The following is a 20,655-nucleotide window of genomic DNA, read 5'->3' on the forward strand; positions in this document are numbered from 1 at the left end:
TCCTTAAGAATAAAAGAGAAGGGGACAAAGACGCGCCGTGACTCATTTGGGACAACCCCAACCCCAGGCTCCAAGACAAAGGTTTATCCAGGTCATATGAGCACGATGACGACAATCAGATCCAGGAGGGTCACGTGACGGGCTGCTCATGCGCCCGCTTCCTCGTGCGCCCAGCGCCCCCTGGAGACTCCCGGGCGCATCTCAAGCTCCTGTCTTTCAAGCAGCTGTTGTTCCGCCAGCCAGGGGTGTCACATATCGGAAAATCCCTTGCCGCCCTTGTGTGTATAAGCCGAAGTGCATGTGGAAATCCCCAGCTCCGGAACTTTGGCGGGGGGGGGGGGGGAGTTGGTGTTGTTCCACCTAGTAAAACAGGGAAGGAAAAACATACACACACAGTCCGGTCCGACCGACCCAGAATCTCATTGCAATTCTTGGCAAGCCGGCGGCAGGGAGCAAGAGGAGGAGGAGGAGGAGGAGGAGCAGCAGCAGCAGCAGACTGAGGGAAGCACTTCAGCCTAAGGCGCTCAAGGACGAGGCTGGGATTCATGGCTCCCCCAAATCGCATCGCCCAACGTTGACTCGTTAATACTGAGGAGGATTAGTAGCAGATTGCAGGGTGTTTCCTCCAAGCGGTCCGGTAAGTCCTGCGTCCGGTTCTGATTCTGAGGGGTTGCTCCGCGCAGTTGGCGGAGGGGAGCAGAGGGGTGGCTGGCTCCGGCCTGGGGGCTGTGCAGTAATGCATGAATGGATGCTGGTCTGGAGTTGGGCGATACATCTCTCCTAGCTGCTTTTCTACGAATTGGGGGAGAGAAGGGGTTGCTTTGGAGGCAGTGAGATTTAGCATTACGGGTCAGTCTTAAGTAGAAACGGAGAAGTGGTTTCGCTCCAAGGTTTATTATTTAATGCAAAAGTGTTTTCATTTTGAAAAAGCTACGAAGCCATGAAGGGATTACTTATCTTTGCGAACCTTGGACCTTATTTCATCCAGCTGTCAAAGGTCTCTGGGTGGTGCTATCTACTCAGAACATAAGAACACCAGTGAGTTGGAGGTAGTTTTCGCTCAAGAATGTGCATACAAAAATTCAGCCTAATTTAGTAATTACACAGTTGGGAAACTGAACTATGAACAAGGGTTGATGAGGCTTGCTGAAGACAGGTGCTTAGTCAAGCAGGGAAACTAATTCAGATGTATTTATAGCATGGAAGAGGTAAATATAGTTGATGCATTCTCCTCCCCACTTAAAAACATGTGTAAGTATATATCACACAAATTCTTCTAATTAGGTTTAATGGAAACATATCCATAAAGCAATGCCATATGCTTTGGAAAGTCTGATCCTTTAAACAAAGTGTGTAAAGAACAAAGTGGGATTGCTCTTTGTCCTAGGAAAAGCAAACCCTATATGCTCAGAGAAACTTTTATTAGTTTATAGATAATAGAAGTTGGGTTTAGTATTGAAAATAACTTGGGGTTGAACTCTGATACAAATAAGCCTTTGCAGCAAGAACTACAAACATACAAGTTATACTTGTTTGTTCTATAAAGTTACATGAGAGTATGACAGCTCATACAAATAGTTATGAAACAAGTATTCTCTATTTTTAGAACAATGCATATGATATGTGGATGTTACAAGATGTAATACAGTATGCATGCATCCCTTTTAATGATAATTATACCATATTACACTACAAAAATGGATAAATATGCCACTAGTGCAAAAAAAAAAAAGAATCCATAAGATATAATCCTAATTATAGGAAAGGAAACCCCATTGAAGTGAAGGGATTCTGTTAGTTATTCTATAAAACCTTTCAACAGGTCTTATAGTAATGCATCTCCAAATTTTCACTGAGATTCAGATTATTTAACAGTGATCGTTAGCTGGTGGTAGGATTATTGATTTAGAATGGTTTGCTGCCTGAGACAGAGCAGCAAGTACAGTCCCCCTCCTCTATTATGCAATGTTGGTCAAATTACAGTGACACAAGTAAAGGATTTTCTTCTTTTCCTGAGTAGTCATAATACAATAATAATACATTTTAAAAGAAGTCTAATGCCATTTCAGCTGCCTAAGGTAGCTGATGCAGTACTGGATTTCACTAATGAGATTTTGGAATTTTATGAATAAGTCTTCAAACTATGGATATCCAGGCCAATACAACCCATAGAAGTAAAACTGTTTTACTTGTATGTCAGGATTTGAAGTGGAGGCTGTGATATTTCCCTAAATTATATTTGAAAAAGTGTTTAGGGAAATAGCTATCTTCATCACTGTCAGATATAAATAAGAGGATTATGAGCTATGGAACATAGGTAGTTTCCTTACAGCTAGTTACATCATTTGATCTATGTACTTTTGACAGGGATCTTTCCCAGCCCTACCTGGAAATTTCAAAGAGTGAAATATAATCTTGATCTACTAGAACTGGACTGCAAAATTCCAGATAGCCAGTAAATAGGAGCAAAGAAATACAGAAACCTAATTTGCCCAGATTTTTGCAACCCACATCTGGTTACCCCTAGGTTCCCAATTCCTAAGAGCACCCCAGCTTAGCAGGTTATGTTTGGTAGTCACAACTGGCCATTTTAGCAATATACATCTGCTCATTTTCTAGTTGTTTCCCCACATAATGAGAGAACACAAATGACATCTTGAAAACAAGCCTGAAAGTTGACCTGAGAGAAAGAACTTCTTGTTTATCTATAAAAAAAACTTTACTGCCCCTTTACTACATACCTTTAGACTGCAATCCTAGGCCCTTTACCTGGAAATAAGTCTCAATAACTTCAAGGAAAATTATTTCTAGGTAACTATGTGTCAAATAAGGTGGGAAAATATAGTCAAATAATTACTGTTTAAAAGCAGAGCCTCATCGTGCACAGTGCCTAGTGATGACATCTGAGGACATAAACAGTAGAATCAAGAATTTGTAGTGAGAATGTTAACTGTAGGCAGTTGAGACAGTCCAATAAATGGACTTTATTTATTTATTCATTCTTTTTTTTTAACCTGCAGTAATCAGGAAACTCTCAGCAGGTTGAAGTTTGAGAATATCTTCCAAAATATGGGATAGAATTGGCTGGTGGAAGTTCAAAAAGCTATAATTCTGGTCTTAGAGCTTAGTAAAGTACAGGTAACTCAGAACATTATATGTAAGTGCCAAGTAGTCTGACCAAATCATACTCATTCCTGCTTAGCTCTATCAATCTACTTTTACATCATGCCATACCCAGATACTTCCTCTACAGTAAAATTCATTGAATTCTTTGGAACTAACTTCTTAGTAGACATGAAGAGGATTATGATCTGATCTGATCCCAGCCTTTATTTTCATCCAGACTATGGACTATGTCCAACATGCCAGTGTTGGACAAATGGCCTGATTTACTATAATCTTCCTTTATGTATAGCTAAGATTACTAGATATTAGAAGCTAGAATTCTGTTGTGCTATTTGTAACAGCTTGATATGACCATCAAGATTGATATTTATATCAGTCTTCTATTTTAAGCCTACCTGTAGCAGCCAATTGAGAAGTTGGAAACCCCCAGTCTAGCCTTTCCCAGTTGGGTATTCTCCTGGTTTGACTACATTTCCCAGCATCCCCATTCACCAAAATCCTGTGCCATCCTCACTAGGTATGATGAGAATTGTAGTCTGACTCATCTGGTGGATATCAGGTTGGTAGAAGCTGCTATAAGCAATATCCTTCTATTTTTCACTTTGTTGAGTATTAAAAGTTTGATAGCTATTACATTTTTGTACTTTTATTTTCTTCACCAAAGATCTCATATCTAAAATTATGGTAGTGATGTTTTTTAAAAGCAGTTTTGTTGGTGAGATTTCTGTAGTCAAGATAAAGAAAAACAAGAGAGCAGACATCATCCAGGATAAAACCTTATCAGAGTGAAGCAGTATATACATTATATAGCTAAATAAATAAAACTAACTGAAATCACTAGGATTAAATATAAGTATGATGGTTGGATAATTTAGGATGAACAGTGTGCTCAACCACATGACAAAGGTTGCACTAAAGAGAACTGCTGATAGCAGATCAGGAATGTGAATTAGGTTTATAATTGAACTTAACAAATTGGATAGTCTATTATTATGTAATACTGGAAAGAACCGGTTGAAGATCTAAGCACACATTTCTTATTTAAGTAATCATTGTTATTCATACCAACTTTCCCATTGACTCAAAACCATCTTCCACTATTGTACTTGTGAGAGCTGATCTCTAATCTGAAATGAGAACTGTATATACACTTGTTAACTTTACATATGAAAGCATACACGCATGTCTTATGTACTGTATTCTTATAATTCTAGGTGTCTTAATATGCATTGGATTCTGGAAAAAAGATCTTGGTAGAAAGGGGAAAATAGTCACTACTATTTATTCTGCTGATCAGTGATGTCTTAATACATTTTTACCCTTTGTACTATTAATAGTACATATAAAATAAATATTAAAACACAGTTAAATTGTATAATTTCTGCATAATTAAACACTTGTTTGCATCAAAGATTTAAATAGATTTTGAAAAAACATATTTAATTTTCTAGTGTAATTAAGAATGAAATCCAGACTTTGTTTTATTTTAGTACATGAAATCAATAGGATTGATTTCTGTGGGTCTACTCTAAGGGAAATATATCTGACTTTCATCTTGAGTGCTTAAGTGCAGGTAGATTATGTCCTTTCTATATAAAAATCATGACCTAGTGCCATTAAAACTAGTTTTTTATATCAAGTTTTCTGTTGGTCCAGTAACTGCTTAGTTTTCAATTCCTGTAGATGTACTGTTTACAGTACAGCTGTAAGCAATTTCCCGTGTAAAACATATGCATTTTCCTTTGTAAGACACATGCATTTTTAATGCAAATTATTTCTTTCATACCATTTGGGGTTAGTAATCTTTTGATACTTACTCACTTTAGGACAAGTAATGGCCATTTCAACAGCTTTTTTTTTTTTTTTTTATCCTGTTGCCCTGAACATCTACTTTTATGATTAAAACAAACTTTGCATTTTTTTTGGTACATTTTGTACCAAAAGATTCTGGTAACCTTTAAATACCTGAAACATATGTCACCAAGCTTTTAAGCTTCATGCACAGGGTTAAAATAGTAGTTCAATTCTTGAAACTAAGGAAGAAAATCCTAGAGAGAAACCTATTATAAACATCTCCTTTTAGGGACAGATTTTTCTAATCTTAGTGTTGCTAAATAGAGCATGTGAGATCACTGCATTTAAATGAAATACAAGTTTTTAATTATCTGTAAAAAAGGAGCCTTATAAGATAATGACCTGGAATATTCTTTAGAGCTGTTCCAGTTACTCAAATGGTGGACAATATTATCCATACCATCCTAATAATGTCTAGAGTTTCAGACTGCAATATGTAATTAAAGATAGGCAATTCAAGAAACCAAGCTATGCCATGTGCTACTTAAAAAAAATTCCCCAAGGTCAGTAGACAGTGTGATCATAAGGAGAATGTGGAATGGAAAAATATATGGGGGGATTCTAAACTAAAAGGAAATTCATTGTCATCAGAAAGATTTACAGCTGAGTAATCATGGGTCTCCAGTTCTGCTGTGTTAGGTACACTCAACCGTGGTATCTCTAGAACTGACATCATCTAAGGATATCCCTTAGATGCAGATTTCAACAGCAAGTGTGTGTTTGCTTAAGATTTATGATAAACCATATGAAGATGCAGAGAGTAATTTTTTAAAAAGTGACCTTCAGAACTGCTTTTTATATACCTGCATTAGAAAGGGCATTTAGGACAAACTGTGTGATGTAAAGCAAGCCATAAATAAATAGTGTTGTTTTCTCCTTTTAGGTTTCTTCTTGCAAAATGGCTGGATCACAGATCATTCCTCAGGCTTTATATTTGAGCAACATGCTGAAAGCTGTGAAGATAAGAGAACTGATGTCTGAAGACCTTGTCAAATGTACCAATGGAATTATCCAGCATTTTAAAACTATGCATAGATACACCATAGAGATGTTCAGAATGTGTCAGTTTTGCCCACCTTTTCAGAAACTTCTTCAAAAATCCCTGATTGACCAAACAACCCTAAACTCACTGGAGCGCCAAAAGAAGTTAAATTGGTGTCGAGAAGTTAAAAAACTTATGCCATTGAAGACTAATGGTAAGTCAGGTTCATTTTATAATTGTAATTTATAATTGTTCTGGCAAGGTAGATATAACGTCTAATAATATTCTCAACTCAGTGCCCCCCAGATGCTGGCTTGGTATTCTTGTAGTTGGTCCAATGCATCTGAAGGGTACCAGGTAAGTCAGTAGTGACTAACAATGGCCCTTGAATGAGCCCTGTTTAAAAGAAAACACAAATAAGAAAAAACTATGAACAAGCTGTTTTCTCCTCTTCTTTTTAAAAATGGAATGTATTCCTACTATCAAATGGACTCCTGAATATAAGTTATATTAATTTCTTACAAATATAATGTTACATTCAAGATCATAGGTTTCTTAGAGCCACATACAGCCTGGGTATCCTCACAGTCATGCCAAATACAAGCAAAAGGCATTTGAATGCTCATCTGCAGCAGTTTCTTCCACAGTTGCTCATGGTGCTACCCAGAGCTGTTCAGATTTAACAAGGAGGTGGAATGATTGGTTCTTAGTGTTAGCATTTTTTGAATTCCAACTTTGGAATGTATTTATTTATTTGTCACATATTTATTCTGCTCATTTTACAAAGAGCTCAGGAGTTGTACTTGGGAATTGATTAATTTTTGTGAGCTTTAAAGAAATAAGTGGGTCCTGGTATTTTCAAATCAGCTTCAGAGACTCTGACCCGTTTACATTATGTCAGCACCATGTGACGTCTGCTACAAATTCTTCCATGGCAGGAGTGATTATCACGTGATTGGGACACTTACAGTTGCTTGTCGAATCATTTGACTCTGTGCTACACAAAGAGATGTGAATGTTGAAGATCGTATTCCTGAATTTGTTGATGACTTTTGTTTAAAAATCATATTCCCAATTCTATCAAGTCTTGAAAACAAGGTTGAAATTATGACATAAAGAAGCAAATCAGTTCAGAAGTTTTATGCAGAGACATCTGATGAATATTGGCCCTCAAGTGGTATGCTTCAAATTTGGATATTAAATGAGAATTTGAGGGGACAGAAAAGAATTTATCTGTAGGCAAAAATATTAGATAATATCTTCTATATAGTTATCCTGAGATGAGTTCTTCATACAAATTTCAGATTAGTGCTTTGTCAGAAAGCTTCATTGGAGCTCTGGCATCATTCTCAGTTTCAGTGTTTCCAATGTAATCTCTCTAAACTTTGGCTGTATTTCCAATTCTGAAACATTCCATAGGAAGGGGTTTGAGCTAGGCACTATTTGAAAGGTATATGCACAAGTTAATGCATGGAAAGAGGATTTATATGTTGCTCACCTAGCTTCATTTTTGCATTTCCTAAAATGTCTGTAATCGCAATTTAGTCCCAAATTAGCTAATGTCCCAATCATAAAATTATATTGCTTAGTCAGTATGGACTAAGTATATGTATACATGCACTTAAGCGGAAGAGAGCAAGCATACCTGCACATTCACTGTTTGGTCCAAACAGTACTTTTTGTAAAGTACCCAGTTAACCAAAGAATTTGCTGTCAGAAAATAAATGGCTACCAACTTGGACAGTGTTAAAAGTGGATTAGTTAAATATTGACAAGTCTATCAGTGGCTACTAGTCAAAATGACTATATATTATATATAATTTAAATAATCTCAAATATTAGACGAAGGTAACCAAGAAACATGGGACTGTATTGTTGTGTTGGTGTCCTGCTTGTCAACTTTTATTTGTTAAATTATAGGCTGCCAGACCCCACTGCAACTCTGGGCAGCATAAAGTATTTAAAAAATCTAAATACAAACAAAAGAACAACAAGCATCCAAGGAAAAAAATACCGTTTCTTAAAAAAAAAAATCCAGTATAGCACATACAGGGTCCATATCCAGTTTTCATTGGCCTTTGTGGAAATTAGAAAGGTGTTGACCTGATCCAGTTCTTCTGTATATTGTTATAGAGGATCAGGGCCCCTCATGGGACTGTGACGTTTTATAAATGAATTGGTCACTTGTTATCAATAGTATGTGTCGTGATGAATTCTGAAAAAGAAATCAAAGGTTCATTTTTAGGCCAAACACTAGAACTGGCAGATTCATCTCAAACAAAGGCAAATCTCTCTTCATTGGCTACCATATTCAAATATAGAGGTCTTTCTGTTGCTAATCTACATTCCTCTACTTTTCTGCCTTGAAAGTTTTATTTATTGAGTCATGCATTGCAGTCTCTGCAGAATGTCAAAACAACTAAGATGGAGGCCATGACATTGCAATCCAAGTGCTGCCCTGTTGTATGTCTGTGCAACATCGAAGCACATAAAAACAGGCAGAGCTTGGATTGTCACATTGCATCTGCAGTCTTTGACGAATCCATGGATGCTGCTGCCCTGCAGTCACACTTTTCTTAGCTTCCATGCTTTGAGTTCATATTTAAGCTGAATCTCCACGGGTCCTCCTTCTGAACTAACGTCTTCATGATGTGTATTGGACAAGCCTGGCCTTCTTGGTTGGGGAAGTGGAATTTGTAGTCCACATTTGGAGAGCATCAAGACAAGGATGGCTGCCATGGGCATTTTCAGATCTTGTTCTTCACCATTGACTACTCCTGTGCTATGCATCAGGAGCAAAGAATATTGCAGTGATTGGGCCTATTGCAGTACATCTGGAATGGGGGAAACTGAGGCTGCAGGGGGTAGGAGAGCAGAAGATATCTCAGGACTCCAGGCATATGAAGGATTCTGCGTAGACATGAAGTTATATTTTCTTCCCTATGGAGATAATGACAGGATTTGTAAAAGCAGTTTTTGCATCATTAAGTGTAACCATATGCAGTCATTCTTACAGGACTATGTTCATTTTAGAGGAAACTGTATTCATTTTCAGAACAATAAATGCACCTTCAGTTGTAGTATAGTTAGTTTTAACAAAAGCAGTGCAAAAATTAAATGCAGTTGTAGAAATGGGGGTGCTGCTCATACCTTGCATGTATTTGTTAATCTAAAAGACAATGATTGAAAGAAACTATGTCATTTTAAAAGATTCCAACATCTACTAACTAGCAATTTCGCTTCTCTAATGAATAGGCATTCCAGCATAGCCTAGCCACACCCACTTGGAAAGTCCAGTGTGTACTTCACAGTTCAGATGTCTGTACATCAGAACAAGAAGTGCAATAGCTGTTACTCAATTGCTAGTCAAATATCTGAACACTGGGGAATTCCAAATGTTGCTTAGGGAATTTTGGACTGGTAGTTCTCAATAAAGAACTGAAAACAAGCACACATAGGGAAAAAAACTTCTTATCTTTGCTCTAGATTTTGCAGAGGGAATTTTTTTAAAGGATGTAATAATAATTGTCCTACCTCTGTGCCATATTTTTCTGCTTGCTGAGCCAGAAGACTATAAATCAGCATTGCAGTGAATGTCACTCATTTGTTCTTTTTTCTTCTTTTGAATTTAAAACCTTTTAACATAGTTACTAAAAAAAAAAATAGTAAGCCCACTGTACCATTGAAAATGCCCTCCATGAATTGTCCTAAGTTGAACAAGAGAACAAAAACCAGACTGACTAGGTTCTGAAGAAAAAAAAAAAAATCCAGATATTTGTTTGTTTATGGATGAACATACTACTTTAAAAATGCTTATAAACCTTACTCTTATTATCTAATCTATATGTGAGGAAAATACAAAATGACAGTTTCTGTGATCTTACACACTAGTTCTATACAGTAATAGAGTAAGCAAGCAGACATTAAAACGTATCCAAAAATTAACTCTCGAAACTTGATAAATACGCATTAAACAAGGCACTGTAATATTTTAAAATTTTAAAATAATTAATACTTAGAAGGGTAATGTTTGCATCAGCATCTGCATTCACTTTTGCGTGACTGTGCAGATTGCCAGCCCTAACATCTGCATTATAATTGCCTGCCTGTCCCACCGTTTGGACTTATCGCTAAGATTCTGTGTACATCAAGGGATCTATTCTTGTTTCCTGCATATTCAGCATCCCATTAGGGTCACTTGTTCAGTATTGTCATTTCATATACTGATGTCTGCCTTACTTTGTTGGATGCTAGATTAGAAAAACCCAGTGAAACACCAGAGCATGTTATCTAAATCTTTAAGAATTCCCTGAGGAAGCTTTAATAATTCCTTCTGGAAACATCTGCATTTCCTGTTCAATGGGCATTGTATATATATTTTGAAATATCTAGGCTTGAAATACTTTCCGTAATGCTTTCCACTGTAGTCTAAGTGGCTTTTATATACTTTTTGTAATGTATATTGGGATATCTTCACTTTTCATTCTCCTGCAGGAGATGGAAATTGTCTCATGCATGCTGCTTCCCAGTACATGTGGGGTGTCCAAGATGTTGACTTGCTTCTGAGAAAAACACTATTTAGTGCACTTAAAGAAGCTGATACTCGCAATTTTAAACTGCGCTGGCAACGAGAAACACTTAAATCGCAGGAATTTGTGGCAACAGGACTCTGCTATGATACCAGGGTAAGTCAATCCAGTTTATGTAAGGGAATAATGTTTCAAATCTCGATATGGTTGGATTGTGATTGTTTGTGATAATTACACAAGATGGGAGGCAATTATGTTAGTTTAAGAAAGTAAAATTGCAGAGCCATCAACCAGTTAAAACATTGTAACCCTATAACTTTATTGGATTGCCCAATTTATTAACAAAGAGTTTCACTATTGTGGAGTTTCCAAAGTAAGTAACCTCCCTCAAGTTGGGTTATTTCCATGGACTACCCACATCTTACAAAGTTGACATTCATCTGTTTTTCCTATTTTTGAGAGACATTTCTTTACAACACTAGTAAAAATGAAAAACAAAACCAATTATATTACATTTTAAAAATTCCTGCCTCTTGGGAATATGCAGGATGGGCATATCTATTCCATCCTGGAGTCTGTGCCAGTTGAGTCTTTCATCCTGTTTTCAGTTTCACTGTGCAGATTGCTGGTGGTTGTCCATACAAATCATCCTAAGAATATCTAGCCACCTTCTCTCCTGAATCCGCTAGTCTCCCTGATTAAAAGCAGTAGCTCAGCTGAGCTGGCCTGTCCTTCCCTAGCAGGCAGAATGATACTCAGTCCTGAACTGGCAGCCTTGTAAGTAGTTACTTGTCTGGTCACTTGTTCCACTAGAAGTTAATGTAGAAGTGCCAGCAGTGCTGTTTCTGTCTGTGATAGGCTTCAAAAGGGAATGCATCAGGAGCAATCTTGGATTTAAAAAAAACCTGTTTTGCTTATCAGGCCCTAGCTTGCACCTTTCATGATTGCTGAAATACCTTGATCCAACCAGCAGGCGAATATTATGTCTATCCTCACCTCTTCCCCAGCCTGTTGTGAGCTGGTAGCCTCAGGATGAGACAGTGGCTCCATTGCACATCTCTTTACCGTCACTTCATGCTCACACATAGGTTAGGATACAGACACATTCAGCCCATTGGGACTTATTTTGGTATAGGCATGCATAGAATATAAAATAAAGTAGCAGTGTGTAGGCAGGCTATTAAAACAACAATAAAACCAGTGTTGGACTGCTCATGTTTAGAATTGATTTCCAGGAAAATGATTGGGAGTGAGAGTAAAAACAACCACCTGATTAGTTTTGATTATAAATATAGAATGAATTTACCCTCAATAGTGAAATTATCAGCATTTCAATCTTTCAGTAGCTGGTATACTATAAAATATATTTATTTGTCACAAAAGAAAAATATATTTAAGTGTACTTCTGGTGTGCAAGGCATGATGATGACTGATGCATCTTATTTTTCTACATTAGAACTGGGAAGATGAATGGGAGAATCTTATTAAAATGGCATCTGCAGAAACGTCAATTGCGCACAGAGGTCTTCAGTATACCTCTCTGGAAGAAATCCATATATTTGTCCTTGCTAACATCTTAAGGCGTCCCATCATAGTTGTTGCAGGTAAGAACTTATGGATATAATAGTAAAACTTCTAAGGCCCTATTTTATGAGCCCACATTCGTTAATTTGAGGTATGTCCCTGCCGCATAATAATTGCCTAAGAAATACATTAGTATTTCATCATTTGACCCCAACAGTAATCCCTCCCTCCCTCCCTGTATTCATCCATTGAGGGACCATTTGCACTTGTGATTTGGTACAATGTGCAATCAAGGTTCTAGAGCCGGGTTGCAGCCCCCAGGCTTGAGGTGACTCCCAGGTTCCCTTTTTCCAACTTTCAGAGTCCCCTTTGACTTTGATGGTTTTTTAAAAAACAAAAACAGCATGGCTTCCTACAGTTTTGAAGTGGAAAAAAATAGAATTGTAATGTATGTGTCCTAGACTAGGCATAAAAAATCCACCAAACTCCCACCTACCCAGCCTCCCCCACATTTATGATATTACTTTACTCACTTTCCAGCCTTCATACTCCCCAAATCAACTAAAGATGTTGTCACGCTGAGTTGTTTATGTCCTTGTGAATGTTTAGAAATTAAAATAGAAGAGCCTAATATTAACTCAACCTGTTCATCTTTTCTCAAATCTAAACAGATAAAATGCTCAGAAGTTTGCAGTCAGGTTCCAGCTTTTCCCCTCTGAATGTTGGTGGCGTTTATCTGCCTCTCCATTGGTCAGCAAACGATTGTTACCGATATCCTATCATTCTTGCTTATGACAGTATGCACTTCACCCCTCTGGTTATTCTGAAGGATAGTGGGCCAGGTATGCATCTGAACATTACCAATTCTATACTGTGCTTACCTTTTCCTGTTCCCTTTGCCCTCCAAGCTGACAATCACAAACCTATTTTGAATTGTTATAGTCACTTTAGATAAGTTATTTGCCTTGTTTAGAATTTCCTATATTTTTAATCACTTGATTGTTCCTAATGAATGCCATTACTAGACTTTTGTTTAAGTCCCATTGGTTGTTTTGATAGAGATTACCAAACTTGATCTATTAGTGCCTTCTGCTGCTTGGTACTCTTCTCTATCCTATTTTATTCATTCTTTTTTTCTTATTTCTTTCTACAGAAATCAGGGCAGTTCCATTAGTCAGCTGTGAAAGAGGCAGGTTTGAAGACTTAAAAGTGCATTTTTTAACTGACTCTGAAGAAAGGGAGAAAGAAAAACTGCTAAGAGACTATCTAATGGTGATTGAAATTCCTGTACAAGGATGGGACCCAGGGACAACACATCTCATTAATGCTGCAAAGTTAGTATAAATCTTCTCCCCTTCCAGCATTATTATTTGATAATTTTTTAAGTATTGTAAGCACCCTCTTCAAAGACATACAGTGTTAATAAGAACAAACAAGCAAAGCATATGTGTTAGTTCAGGAAGATACAAAAAATAGTGAATGCAGATCCTGCTCTAGATCTTCAGTCAGAAGCCAGTAATTTTTTTTTTTATAGGTATTGTCTACTGCATTTGTATTGCCCTTGTAATTGCCCCTCTTCCTCCAAGGAGGACAGTCCAAGATGAAATTGTTTTATTTTACTCTGTGAAATTCATCTATCTCAGGGGCATAGGGATATTCATATGCTTTTCTCTTCTTCTCCTCTTGTGTATGTGGGGCAGGGGTGGGGAGGTTGAGGAGAAGAATGCGTATCCTTTCATTCCTATTATTGATGGAAGCCACACGCCCAGCCAACACCGTTACCTGAAACAATTCCTTTCCACCCATGAAAAAAAGTGGTTCATTCATACCAATGTATGCCCAGAGAGCTCCCTTTTGAAGACGAGCCATGGACCTACTCTGCAAAGAGGGCCATATATAAAGACAGGGAGTACCACTGTTATAGGTGTTATCAGTGGGGAACATAGCTGCAGCACAAGGCATTTGAAGGGCAAACTCATACAACTCTACTGTCCCCTTCTCATGTTCTTTTAACTGTATGAGAAGCCTGTAAACCCCTCCCGTCAATTACTGTCATGGAGCAGTAATCTGAATCAGGGCTTACCTTATGGAAGCTTAATGCCATTCACTTCCACATTATATCCATTAAACCATACTGCTCCTCAGATTCCTACAATCAGTTCTTTGAATCTGCCTCTTTTCTGTTATTCTTCTGGAATGGCATGAAATAACTTCCCAGGTTGGGAACAAAGATAAGGCAGAATTAAAAAGAAGTGAAATGAGCAGCTGATCCACAAACAAATCAAAAGCTTGAATGTGTATTTAGTCCTTGGAGGGCAGCTACGAGTTCCATGAAAAGTATGTGCATATGCCCCCCTCCCAAAGAATATTATATTTGGTGTCTTTCAAAATGTCCACCAGCAAGGCTTTTTCTCAAAGGAAGACAGGTAATAGCAATTTAAAAGTGGCCCACCTGCTGATTAAAACAGCATCACCTTATCCAGAGTCCATTCCACTGTGTGCTATAACACTATTGTTCTTTACAGTTGCTTATTTGCTTCAGTGGAGCGGGTCACTCCCACTCCCACAACTGTATTAAATGAAGTTCCTGAATAGTACATTGTTGTCAGGCTAGACCAGACAGGAAACATGGCCAGATTAGTTAATTACACTTTATTGTAAGGTTACATTAAAGAAATCTTGCAAGTCTGGAAGTATATATAAGAAACTGGGGGGGGGGGGGGTCCCTTCTGAGCTGCTTGCCCTGTCCACATTCCTGCTGTGAGCTCAGCTGCCTTTTATCTTACTGTTCCCTTGGTTGTGTCTCTTTGCCCTGTCTCTCAATGTCATTCCCACATAACATTACAATTGTATTGTATAGAGCATTGCAGAAATCAAGGCTGAATGTTTCTGTGGAATAAGTAAACTATAACAAAAGTATCTTGGACCAGAAGGGGCCGTAGCTGGTATTCCAACTAAACTAGTTTACCAACCACTTTCTTTTGCTGTAATATTTAGAATGATTTCCAGACAAAACTGTGTTGTGATGAGAAGTCAAATTATTTAATAGAGAAAAATCTAATTTGAGTGAGGAATGGAGGTCCACAAGCCACCTGGACCTTACAACTTAGTCTGTGTTGACTGTTTTCTATATATTTATTGTTTTACTTTGTTGTTGTACGCTGCCCAACGTCACTTTTTTGGGAGATGGGCAGCCATATAAATTCAATAGATAAATAAACAAATGAATAAATAGTGTTCTTAACGTGCTAAAAGAGGCATTAATGTCATTATCAACTCTTTCCACAAGTACGCATGAAGCTCTTCCCCATAATTTCATCTTTTTGAAATTAATTCTGCTTCCTTCCATAACATATTATTAGTGTAGGCTCTGCAGTTGTAATGCTACACTTGTGATTATGTAAATTAACAGTTCTTCCAACTTTCCAGTTTCCTCCCTGCCTGTATAAGATCACTGCCTTTTCTCCCTCCAGTGATACCAATTCCTTGTTTCTTTGCTTTTCAAGGTTGGATGAAGGTAACTTGCCCAAAGAGATTAATCTGGTGGAAGATTACTTTCAGCTGGTACAACATGAGTACAAGAGATGGAAAGAAAGCAGTGAATATATTGGGAAGGATATGGGTGCAAAGAACAGGCTGGAGCTGCAGTTATCTCAGCTATCCCTTGTGGAGGCAAAATGTGAAACTCCCAATTGCCCCTTCTACATGTCTGTGAATACCCAGCCATACTGCCACGAGTGCTCTGAACAAAGGCAACGGGCAAATACCATAAAGCGGCAGCATTTCTGGACAGGCTCAGAGAAGCCCCGAGTAAATAGGTCCAGTTACCCAAAGGATGAGCACCAGCAGCCTCCTGCCTGGACCTCTGAAAATTCCAGCACTGAGCCTCGTTCTGCACCCCCCACAGCTCCAAGTCTTTTTCTATACAGTGAAACAACAGCCATGAAATGCAGGACCCCAGGCTGCCCTTTTACACTGAATGTGCAATATAATGGGCTTTGTGAACGTTGCTACAATTCTACAGAGGTCAGTTCTTGCAATAGCCGAAGTGACCCGAGGCATTCAAATTACGTGACTTGCACATCCTGCCTTAAGGACACCAATAGAACCTTCAAGGGAATGTGTAGCACTTGTTACAAACGGACTAGAGACCATTCCTCAAATGCCAGCTCTGGTACTGTGCCTTCAAGCCATCAGAGATCCACGTCTGATCCTACCCATCTATCACAAAGTTTTTTGCAGCATTCCTGCAACACAGTGACCAACAGCAATAAGGTGGCAGTGCTACCATGTGTTCAGCCCCAAAGAACAGAAGAGAGGATGAGAAGCAGTAAATGCAGGAAGCCTGGCTGTAGTTTTTTTGGGACTCTCCAGAACGAAGGCTTTTGTACCCTATGTTATTTTGAATATCAAGAAAATAAAGGCAAGTAAGAGAATGTCATTTGGTTCTATTTTCCTTTTCCTTTGCGAGTTGGGAGGGACTACATTTTGAATTTGCAAGAAAACACCAGATAAATGCAAATGGAGTATAACAAAATAGTCTTTTGACTAAGATCAAGTGTAGTACATAACTCTGAAGTCTTTGGGGTGTTATATTGTGAGGTGAAACATGCAGCCACAGTAGAATTTGCTCAGCTTGCATTAGTCATTTACCATAATGTTAAAAATTCCAGTGCTGTTTTCAGATTTTGCTGAGGTACACAGAAGAACCCTAACTACATCTGTTTATAATATTAGTGATAAATTTTATTACTGGGGCACTTTAGATCTTCACATTGTTTTCTGAATTCATCTGGAACTGAAATTCATAGCAATTGTATAATAGGTTAATAGGTAGAAATAGTAAAATACTATTTCTACTAAAAAGTATAGTAAAAGTAGAAAGTTGATGCCTGTCCTTCTTCATGCATCTCACTGCGAGAAAAAGTGTCACCAGCTTCTTATGTAGCTATCAAAAGGCCCCAGAGAGTTTTAAAAAACAGCCTTCCTAAATTATATGTCTCAGCATTTCTTCTGAATACAGTACCGCGGTTGCAGTATGTGGGAGGTAAAATAGATAACTTGGCCCTTTTATCATTCTGTCCTCAGCATTTACATTAGAATGATTGTTTTTGGCCTGTTCTCTTATTGTAGAGGCTTCCGTGCTTCATCACAGAAGGTCTTCTGTGAGTTCTCCTGTTTTGGAGCATCCTGGAATCTCAGCTGCCGTCTACCAGAATACCGTTTCCTGCCCAGGCCGAAAGTGTGGCACAATAGGAAACACAATGCTTGAGGGATACTGCCAGAAATGTTTTATTGAAGCCCAGAGCAAGCGACTCCGTGAAGCCACAAGAACTGAAGACAAAATAGTGAGACAATCAGAGGTCAGCGAGCAAATGCAACTCATTCTTCCCAATGTAATCTTGTACCTATTTTCCCAGAAAGTCTTTATGATTCCATGAAAGAATCAGCAAAAGCATTGCCTTCTATTGAATTCATGTGTTCATTGTTGAGGATTCTGGAGGATTATGTAATATGAAAAATGTTTGCCCGCTTCTTGGAAAGGAGGAAACCTAAGCTTTCTGCTTTTATTAGCAAAAATATTGCTTTATAGAGGATTCTTTCTGTATAGAAAGGGTCATAATGGGTCATTTTGATATTACTACTCCTCAGTAATCAGTAGATTGATAGGGATTAGATCATAATAAAATGTGTAAGGAAATAGTTGTTTGCAGTGGGAGGAAAGGGAAGCTGACCTTTACCACAACTAGAAAATCCAGGTTTTAGATTAACTCAGGATAGGGCTAATCTATTTAACATGCAGGCAGTTGTTCACTCATTCTCCATGTTGTAGTCATTACAGTTTTCAAGATAATGAAGTGTTTTTCCTTTTTTAAAAAGGAATGATTAAAAAATATTCAGGTTATACCTAAATTCTGTTAAGTATCTCTTTTATCCGTAGTAGTTATTGAAGTCTAATAGACAAGCAACAGGTTTATTGAAAGAGAGAACTTTAACTGCTTTCCATTTAAAAGATACTTTTAATGTTTTCAGCAAACGGGACAACATCAAGATTTACACCAGAAAACTACAAGCTCTCAAAAACGCAAATGTACTAAAGCTTCATGTAGGAATAATTTAGCTTCTAGGAGTGGGGAAGTGTGTCAAGAATGCTTGCGTGTCAGCCAACGGGGACAGTCTGGAACACCTCAGGTAGAACCTCCAGCGGACGATCTTCCCAAACAGCGCTGCCAAGCTCCTGCCTGTGATCACTATGGTAATAACAAGTGCAGTGGCTACTGCAATGAATGCTATCAGTTCAAACAAATATATGGATAGCAAATGCCTTTGTTTGCCTGGCAAAAGGAAAAAAGAATGGTGCTATATCCAAAACACTTAACTGTATTGCTGTGGCCTGATACTCTTCACTCTTTGTGAAAAGGTGACTTTGGGGGGAAAACAATAAGCTGATTTTTTTTTTTTTTGTATATGTAGATACACACGGTATGTTGGATGTAGGTACACACGGTATGGCAGAGCTAAGACTGGACAAAATATTAGGAAGTTGTGGGAGAACTGTTTACAATTTTTGCTTGCTTATCCTTTTTAAGTGGTTAGCTGCTGCTGTTTTATTTGTTTTGTTTAGTATTTTTTCCAAATGAAAAATAAATGCATGGTCCAGAATGTTGTATCCTGGGACGGAAAAGTAGGTTGCTTCTGGCACAGATGGCAATTGGCAGGACATTTTATACTTGACTACAAAACCCCTTTTCTCCAGAATATTTTGGATTCTGTTCTGTATTGAATATCTATATGTATGAGAGAAATAGATAAATGCTGCTCTTTGCATGCTCTTTTTGCTGATATGTCTCTTGCATTCTGTCTAAATTGTGAGCATTCTGAATGTAGTGAAACCAGCCAAAGTTTTGAAAGGACCAGTTTTCTACAACAGTCATCAAAATTGTGTGTCTGATTGCTCTGAAAATGCTGATATGGTAGAGCTAAGACTGAACAAAATATTAGGAAGTTGTGGGAGAACTGTTTACAATTTTTGCTTGCTTATCCTTTTTAAGTGGCTGGCTGCTGCTGTTTTATTTGTTTTATTTAGTATTTTTTCCAAATGAAAGTTTTATGCACGTAGAACAGCTATAACCCCATAAAAATTTGGCCTTGGAACGCTGACTGGTGTTTTTCCATTTACTGTTCTGTGTGGTTTGAAAGAGGATGTAGTTACTAAACCTCTTATAATTTAGAATGTGAAAGAACATAGGTACTTTTAAGTATATCATTTTGGGAGGAAAAAAAGTGGGGGGGGGGACGGGGACATAAGAAAAAGAAAAGTTCCTGAATAAAGATATTCATGTATATTGGTTGACATGGAAGCAGACTGACAGATCAGAATGAACCTACTCTGTGTCCGTTGAGAGTAGGGTGTAACAGTGAATGTCTGTATTGTTGATGGTATAACAAAGCTGCTTTCTCTTCATGCCTGACCTCTACTAGTTGATCAAAAGTTTGCTGAACTGTCCCAACCCTTTTGGAATTTACTGAGAAATAAGGCAGATCTTCTGTGGGTCACTGAGCCCTTACAGTTTAAGCCTTAACTTCTGACCTATGAGCTTCCCAAAGGAGGCAGGATCAGTTTTTTGGTTTGTTTTTCACATTCACACATCCCTACAGTCCTCAGTTGTATCTGACTGCTGATATATCTAATACTGAGGAGAAAATATATTCTGTATTGCTTGTAAGAGGGCCACTCCTGTAAAATCCTATTTATTTCCTCAGTGCTTGGGGTCAGCTTTCAATCTCAGGCCATTATCTGCCACATCTGCATATTATTTGGGTTAAGCACCAAACAAGAAAATGTCTGGAGCTCTGCCATCTAAATCTTCCATTTTTCCCCAGGCTCTCATGCGTCTCTTATTCTTTCTCTGAATAGGACTGGGGGGAAAAGCATGAACGCTAACTGAGGCTTCTTGCATTCTGCATGTGTATATTTAATCCTTCACTATAGTCTCTTCTCCATTATGGGAAACACTGCTAACGTCATGGTCCTTTGCTATTGAAATTTCTTTATATGATTTTGTGATCTTTGTTAAATGTGAAGACATATTTAAATATTTATATTATTTCAAAAAATGTAATTTTGAAATTTGCACATTTCCGATACAATAATTTACTCTTTATTTCATTCTTGTCTTCCTTAAAAACTAATCCTTCTTGTAAATATGGAATGGGGAAGATGATGAAGGGAAATCCAGCAGCAAAAATAAATTATTTAAGGATTTGTTAAATGTATTCTTGTGATTGTTTGAAAATGTCCCTTATGAGGGGTCCATCCATGTGAAAAGCTGTCTGTTCCTCTGTTTCTGTTATGGGGAAACCGGGTTAATTGGTCAGAAGTGGTATTGTTTCTTTTAAATTTATTCTGGGGATAAATAAATGTAGTCTAAAATCTCCCTGCCACCACTCCAAAACTGATAAAAATCCTTATATTGATGTGCTCATCCCTCTTACCAGCAGCTCTTCTGGTAATGGTGCATCTTAGGCAAGGTTGGGGAATACAGTACAGTCCATCTCTCTAACTCAGAGGCCCAATTTTTTATTAACAATTTAAACTTTATTTAATAATAATAGAAAAGATAAAATGGATATATAAGT

General features: G+C 37.8%; 1 protein-coding gene across 1 annotated transcript; it reads left to right on the plus strand.

The window, feature by feature from the left end:
* The first annotated feature begins 233 nt into the window (after window positions 1-233).
* Window positions 234-20,408, plus strand: TNFAIP3 (TNF alpha induced protein 3). The gene is made up of 9 exons (XM_025167662.2): window positions 234-637; window positions 5,864-6,176; window positions 10,457-10,647; window positions 11,948-12,095; window positions 12,687-12,857; window positions 13,169-13,349; window positions 15,522-16,438; window positions 17,149-17,378; window positions 18,049-20,408. The coding sequence occupies exons 2-9, from the start codon at window positions 5,879-5,881 to the stop codon at window positions 18,331-18,333; spliced, it is 2,421 nt and encodes an 806-aa protein (XP_025023430.1). The 5' UTR covers window positions 234-637; window positions 5,864-5,878; the 3' UTR covers window positions 18,334-20,408.
* Window positions 20,409-20,655: the final 247 nt, after the last annotated feature.

The sequence above is a fragment of the Python bivittatus genome, unplaced genomic scaffold (assembly GCF_059951505.1).
Source record: "Python bivittatus isolate LINGU-HERP-01145 unplaced genomic scaffold, Pbiv_v1 ctg000020_np1212, whole genome shotgun sequence".
In the NCBI taxonomy this organism is placed as follows: Eukaryota; Metazoa; Chordata; class Lepidosauria; order Squamata; family Pythonidae; genus Python; species Python bivittatus.

Coding starts and splice junctions, on each gene's coding strand:
- TNFAIP3 (XM_025167662.2), top strand. CDS start 5,879: ATGGCTGGATCACAGATCATTCCTCAGGCTTTATATTTGAGCAACATG. Junction 13,350..15,521: donor CATCTCATTAATGCTGCAAA/GTTAGTATAAAT, acceptor TTGCTTTTCAAG/GTTGGATGAAGGTAACTTGC. Junction 17,379..18,048: donor AAATAGTGAGACAATCAGAG/GTCAGCGAGCAA, acceptor TAATGTTTTCAG/CAAACGGGACAACATCAAGA.